Source organism: Euphorbia lathyris, chromosome 5, assembly GCF_963576675.1.
Source record: "Euphorbia lathyris chromosome 5, ddEupLath1.1, whole genome shotgun sequence".
In the NCBI taxonomy this organism is placed as follows: Eukaryota; Viridiplantae; Streptophyta; class Magnoliopsida; order Malpighiales; family Euphorbiaceae; genus Euphorbia; species Euphorbia lathyris.
In genome coordinates this window covers 40691785-40699252 of record NC_088914.1, presented here as the reverse complement: position 1 = coordinate 40699252, position 7468 = coordinate 40691785, and the positions used below count along the sequence as shown (strand labels likewise).

The 7468-nt window shown below is 36.1% G+C and overlaps 1 protein-coding gene across 1 annotated transcript; it reads right to left on the bottom strand.

Moving 5' to 3' along the window:
• Window positions 1-205: 205 nt before the first annotated feature.
• LOC136230300 (plant UBX domain-containing protein 4-like) lies at window positions 206-3684 on the bottom strand. Its single transcript, XM_066019334.1, has 4 exons — window positions 3014-3684; window positions 2023-2308; window positions 1370-1465; window positions 206-1290 (listed from the first exon to the last, which is right to left on the bottom strand). Exons 1-4 carry the CDS (start codon window positions 3487-3489, stop codon window positions 904-906), a joined length of 1245 nt encoding a protein of 414 aa, XP_065875406.1. The 5' UTR covers window positions 3490-3684; the 3' UTR covers window positions 206-903.
• Between the last annotated feature and the right edge of the window lie 3784 nt (window positions 3685-7468).

The following is a 7468-nucleotide window of genomic DNA, read 5'->3' as shown; positions in this document are numbered from 1 at the left end:
ACTTTATTCTTTCTTTATTTTTTTTTGTTTAAACTGATCATTCTACTCTTCTACTCTTAAGTAGAACAAAATAGAATGCAAACCAAAATTGATTCAATGAATTATTTTATTATAGAATTCCATGAATTAGAGATAAGAAATGCTAAAAAATTTGCTACTGATCAGAAGAATTTTAAGAGAAAAATGAAAAAATAAAAACTATACAGAATTTTAATATTTAAAGCTTCATTTTTATAACAATATTTAAAGCCTTGTAAGACCTCATTGTCAGCACTTTATAGCCAAAGCTAAGTTGACTATGGGAACTGGGATTTACCTATGGCATTAGGTCCCTTGTTTTAAATAGATATTGTATAGTTATCCATTGAATCATGGATTACCAAGGGAGACAGGAAGGTATCATATTTTAACAGACTAAAAATCAAACCTTAAAAAAAACAAAGAATACAACTTTGGGTAACTTTCATTATTATTTCAAAATGGTCACTCAACTTTAATTTATCTCAATAAAATCATTTAAAGGGCATCAGAAAAGTAATGTAATTGTCATATCAACACTAGTCAACTTTCACCGCTTGCCGAAACGACACGTAGCTGCCACACTAACACCTAGTTGACAAGTGGCTAGTCACCTAGCTGACCGAAACAACACATGTCAGCAAGTGGTAACCACATGTTTCGGCGAGCGGTGAAAATTGACTAGTGCTGAGGTGGAAGTCACATTATTTCCAGTGTCCTTTTGCTCTTAAAAATCGTCGCAGTGATAGACAAAATTCAAAGTTGAATGATTTTACTAAGATAAAATTGAAGTTGAGTAACTATTTTAAGACAACCATGAAAGTTCAGTAAATAATGGTGCATTTAACCCCCCAAGAATTCGACCAAAAGTCGTTCACAATCTGTTTAGAACTTCTGGATAACCACAGAATTTGCTATGCCAGCCTGCTCTATTGTCTGTTCTGGATCACTGAGTTGTTTGGGGGGGAACCCCATCGTCTGCAGTTGATAATTTCTTGCCCCTCCTGGCCTGGAGGCATCGATGAATGCACATAAATCTCCGATAGTGTGATGTAAGTTGAAGCGGGAGACCATGCGTGTCCCATCTGCCAACCTAAGCTGAAGTGAAGTAGTTGGGGATGAAGAATCTACAACTAAACCCATTGCTGGTAAGGCTGCTGTTCTCAAACTAGCAGTAGTAGGACTGGGATCTGGAGCAGGTGTCATGGCATCCGTGCTGCTACCTAAAGTTCTTCCAACACCTTGGAATGAAGCTTGGCTTTTCTCTGGTTCCTGCTTGAAAATATAGATGACAAGCTTAACAACAATGAGGGATGAATGGAGAAACAACTGAAAAGAACAAAGGACTCACAGAATAGTTTTCCTCCCGCCTCATGAGATCAAGATGGACCTGAGTCCTCCTATCGGCTGGTTCAAGCTCCAATGGACACTCAGAGTTCTTGATGCTCTACATTAGGATGCATCAAACAATTAGAATGCATCCGTACTATGAATAAATGCTACGAGAATAACATTTATGTAAAGTCCTGCTTAAATCATCTGCAACCCAAGAAAGCAAAGAACACAAAACAGGAAACATACACCAAGAATGGGGAGATCACCATTCATATGTGACAAACATGATACAGCCTTATTATATGGCATAATAACTCGTTATAAATACCCTGAATATTTGATCCTACTCTGTAATTAAGAGCTTGAACTTCTGTTGTGTTCAATGAAGAACTCAAACTTCTATTTTGAATAACATATATAGGACGGGGCCTACAAATTTCTACTTTAAGTTGCATTCATTCTCAAAAAATGCTTGATTAAATTTGAAATAAAAATTTGAGGGCTCAATAGGACTTTGCTCATGATATTATGCTTTGGCATAAACTCAACAATACTTTACCTGAATGAGATAGATAGGTATACATCAAGGTTTTACACACGGTTGACTTCATCTATGAAGTACATATAATCATTAAGATAATATGATGAAAGAAAATAGTGAAATATTACCTCCAAGAAGGAGGCATTTGCAGGATCATCAAACCTTCGCAAAGGGCCATCATCTACAGTAAATCCATTCCTCCAAAGAGTAACAGTATGCTCAATGACCTCAGGAGGTTGAGGAGCAGATGGAACCGTCTCACCTGAGAGCAATCTACCTGTTCCAGCAAAGCTTCTTGAAGATGAGGAAGACCGAGGATTATCAGCAGGTCTTTCAACAGCTCCTGAGTTTCTAGCTTGATTAAAGACACCTTCTGCATCATAACCTTTGCTAGGATCTTGGACCAGCATTCCACTGCGCCAAAAACAAAATGCAATTTTGTCAACACACATATAGTTGAAGTGGAGAACTCATAATCAGGTGAATATATATGCTTCAAAAGGTATATTAAATTCAGAATAAGAAGAATGTGTATGTATCAATGTGGCCACATCAAAGTGGACAGCACTGGAAAAGAATGCACATGGCTGCAGTTGCCGGAGGCTAGTACAGTAATAGAGAATATATATCATAACAAGTAAAGGTTACAACACCCAACCCAATACTTCAATGATTAGAAACTTGGATGAAGGCAAGGTTATCTATATTTAGCAAGCAAACACTGGTTTTGAAGCACCCTTGTCTAATTTCGTTAAGGTTTATCCCTCTTTAGCACTCCAACTAGATTAACTTATTCATTCTTAGACTTTAACAAAAAAAAAATTCAAACTAAAGAAAATCAGAGAGCTTTTCACCTCATTTCGGATCCAATCAAATCTAGATAACTTTGCATTGGAATTCATCGCAAAGAAATTAATCAACTGCCTAGGCAATTTTTATCCAATAATTCATGAAATAATGTCATTGCCAATACAAGACAAACCTACAGGATCAATAATGACAGAGATCTCCATTCAATTGATTCTTAATATTCAAAGAGTATAATTGCTGCTCTCATGGGTGTGATGATCATTTGTCTATTCCATTATACTGTTAAATTTCGAAAAATAATTAAATTACCTTTTTTCGCCGCCAGTGTAATACTGCTGAGGCTCAAAATCATCGTCGTCGTCGTCATCACTCCCCGACCCAACATCAGTCTTTCGATTCAGATCAGCAAGAGTACGAACTCCGCCACGAGTCCTGCTTCCGCTAGCAGAGGGCTTGGCGGGCTTCTTCCCCCTGGATCGTAAGCGATAAGATGGTCGAGATGGAGCTGGAGAAGGAGAGCGAGAGCGCGAAGGGGAGTGAGAGAGAGAGGGAGAGTAATTGGGGGACTGAGACTCTTCCTCCGGCGAAGAAGAATGAGCGATTGGAAGGGATGCAGGAGGGATGTCGATACTAGTATTATCGCTATCTAAGAAAGTAGAGACGGCAGAGTCGAGATTCCATTGATGACTCTCCAGGAAGAAGAGGGCTTCTTGTTTGGAAGAAGAGGTGATCTCGCAGAAGGAATTGATTAAGGCAGCGTTGTAATCTGCAGTTGGGTTGTCCATTTGCCCTATAAAACAAGAAGCTTTTCGGCTTCTGTTTGGTTTATCAGGGGTTGATGGAGTTCTCTTTGCCGATTGGCATACAAAACAAAATGTTACCTTCAACGGCCTCCGAGCCCGCCGATGCTACTGCCGTAATGGGTAGGAATTGATAGTTGGATATTATCAATCATCAATAATAAATACATTTGACCAAAAAAAAAAAAACCACTCCCATGCTCCCAGCAGTTTTGAGAATAATAAGCCCGTTTGTTTTGAGAGAATAATTTTCCAAAAATAGTAAGGATACACTGCTTTTATAAAAAAGTATCTTTCAGTTACGAAAGTCAAACATAAAGTATCTAACCAAACACTTAAAACTCTCATTTTCATTCTACCAACAAAAAAAACTCTCATTTTCAAAATGAAAAGACAAATAAAAAATCAAAAAGCAGCAACCAAACACTCCTAAGAATAATATCGAGAGCTAGTAAGTGTACCTTTAACTTCTATTGTTGGAGTATTTATATAGGTTTTCGTAAGAGCTAAACAGTTGTATCTTTATTGTTTATTTAATGCCTTTAGCTATGTAACCGTCTTTATTTATTGAAGACGTTTATTCAGTTACACCATCAAGCTTTAACGTAACTGATATAAGATATGGTGGAAGATCATGGATCCCTTCTGGGAGGTGTTCAAATCCTCCGCGGATCTTGGTGTATCCGGAAAAGCGTATCATCCTTTGAGGATCCTAGTATATCCGTTTGGCGTATCTTTACATTGTTACACATGGCTGGTTATAATGCGGGTGCCTCTTCTGTTATTTGTATTATTACAATGTTACTCCTTTCATAACATTTCAGATGTTATCAGAAACCCCCCTAAAATGTCGGAAAAACCCTTTACATTTGTTTGTCTCCTCAGCGTGTTAAGTAGGGGTGCACACAATAATCCGAAAAACCGAAAAACAAAAAAACCGAACCGAAACCGAACCGAAAATAAGGTTAACCGAAACCGATGGACTAGTGTACGGTTTTTAATTTTAAAAATAGTGGTTAATGGTTACGGTTACGGTTTTTATGTTCCAAAAACCGCGGTTAACCGAAACCGACCGAATTCAATTAAATATATAAAAAAATATAATATATAGTTTCATCAATTATATTAATAATATTAATCAACTCCACTTCACCAATTATATTATGCAATTCCTCAATTATCAATTTATTATTGTGTTATTTTAGTTATACTAACTAAGTTACACAATTTTATATAAAAAAAAACTAAGTTACAAATTATCAATTGTAAGCTTTTTATAGCTAATCATTGATCTTTTATTATTGGTTTAAAGTACTATTTGACCCTTGATCTATCCAAAATTTTGTCATTTGGCCCCTGACTTATAATTTGATCACATTTGGCCCCTGATCTATCCAAAATTGGTGAACTTTCACCTAATTTGGATTCAAATTTAACCGAATCATTATCTCATTGATAAGTAACGATATTTTGACACTTGAACTTAATAGATTTTATTTTGGGATTTGTTTTTTACTTTAATCTAATTAATTATTTCCAGATAATGTGGAAAAAAAACTTTAAGAAATATCACGTTTCAAGTTTAAGTGTGAAAATATCATTACTTATCAATGAGATAACGATTCTATTAAGTATTCATACAAATTGAGTGAAATTTCACCAAATTAGATAGGTCAATGGTCAAATGTGACGAAATAATAGATCAGGGGCCAAATGACACAATTTTGGATAGGTCAGGGGCCAAATAATGCTTTAAGCCTTTATTATTTGAAGTTTTAGTGTTTTGAAATAGAAAATTCTACTTGTGTCCCTACTCTTTTTATTATAACTCACCCTTCAAGTATCAAAAATATTTTTTTTATTCCAACCCGAGAGACAACTTCCCCAGATTAATTGGGGTAAATAATTTCAATAACAATAACCCAAATATATGAATACTAATATATAATTTTAGCAAAGTCTCTTCTCAGTTCCATTAAATTAATCACTGTCATACTTACTAAAAAAATTACTACCATATTCTTTGTATTAACTAATTATATTTATTTGCATTTCTTATCTTCAAATGCCTAAGTATTTAAATTGATGAAAATTTATGAGCTATTTTGAAACATTAAACTTTGATTTGATTAGTAGTGAATGTTAGAGACTTTATAATACTTTAGTTAATTTTATTTGGCACTAAACTTTCATTTCAATTCTTTTATTATTTTTTACTAATGGTTAGAAACCGAAATAAAAGGTTAACCGACCGAATAATTGGTTAACCGATTAGTGATTAACCGAATTTAATGGACTAGTGTATGGTTAATATATTTAAAAAACCGATGAAATGGTTAACCGACCGAATTAACCTTAATGGACTAGTTAACCGACCACGTGCACCCCTAGTGTTAAGGGAACTTATTACCCTGTCATGCCAATCAAATGTGGCCACGTCATTCATGGCGCTTCGATTTGCGAGCTTTAGCACCGATTCCGTATAAAGGGTGACTTTTTATCCTATCACACCTCCTCCTGCCATCGTTTTTTCTCTCTCTTGTCTTCTACCTGGGAATTCCATTGCTGTTCATCCTGTGATTTTTCTTTCCAGACTCTTTCTGCCTACTTCTGTTGCCATGTAAGTTTGCCTTCTTTACTTATTTTAAATTTCAACTTGCCTGTTTTGATTGCGTTCTGGGTTTCCTTATTTGTTGGGTTTTTCCTTAACATGAGTAACGAAGTTACTCACGAGTTTTCGGAGGAAGAACTTGAGGATACTCAATCTGACCCTCAAACCCTTACTAAACCCAGTGCCAATCCTGTCTCTAGTGGGGGGGAGGGGGGAAGAGGCCAGTTCATCAGCGCTGAAGAAAAAAGGTGCAAAAGCCCAAAAAATGGAGGGTACCCCTTCTACTATTACCTAAACCACAATTTGTGTGTTGAAAGACTTGCACCCATGGCTGAAAGATTTGGAATGTTTAATTCCTAAGCCTGAGCAACGTGTTGCACGTCCGCCATGAGGTTATTTTACTGTTTACGTTAGTCACATAGACATGGGTTGGATGTATGTCCTTTGCGACACTTATCTAGCGAATGTATTAGGCGTACCTTTTACTCCGCGGATCTTCCATGCGCTACATTCGATGTCTCGACGATAATCTGAAGATCATGTGACCTTTATTAAGAAGAAAGGATACGGTCCTTTCAGTTCGAAGATATCGAACATTCATGGCTGGGGAAACACCTTTTTTTTCATCAGGGAGGTGGAAGGCGTACCTCTTGGGTTTGTCAATTCTTGGAACTATAATCCCAAGCAGAAAGTATTGGGGTTTAGTGTCCTATAGACAATTGTTCCAGGATATAAACCTAATGTAAATGAATTGTTCTTTATGTCATTTGTTTTAATAAGATATTGTTTCATAACTGTATAAAGGCAACATCTTTTAAAGAACTAAATAAGTCTAATAAAAGGAAATCCCTAAGTTTATTTAAAGTGATTATAAAGTGTTCATACAAGCATGAAATGAGACGAAACATTATAATAAACTAATAAACTTAACGCCACCCCAAGTCAAGTGATATGTTTTGAATAGGGATTGACATAACATTGTTGAGACTTGCATGTAACAATGTTTTCTGTCAAGACAGAGAGCTGATCTCACAAGCTTCAGATATGCAGATATCTGGACAGTTACATGGATCCAATGAAAGGGGTTCATTAGGATTGGGGACCCGACTTGAGATAACAGGATGGGTAGATTTATCTTTGTCACATGTTCATCTCATTAGTATTAATAGGTATAAGTGATCCTAAGACTCAAAGGAATGTTAATTAGTGATTCTGGATTATGGAATGTGATGCTTTGATCCTGTTATAACACGATCCATAATAGAGATGACTCTGGGGTGTGTATGGCAGACGTTGGGTATCACAGGAAGTAATTGCAGGATAGTTATATATTGGATTGAGCATTTGTCACTC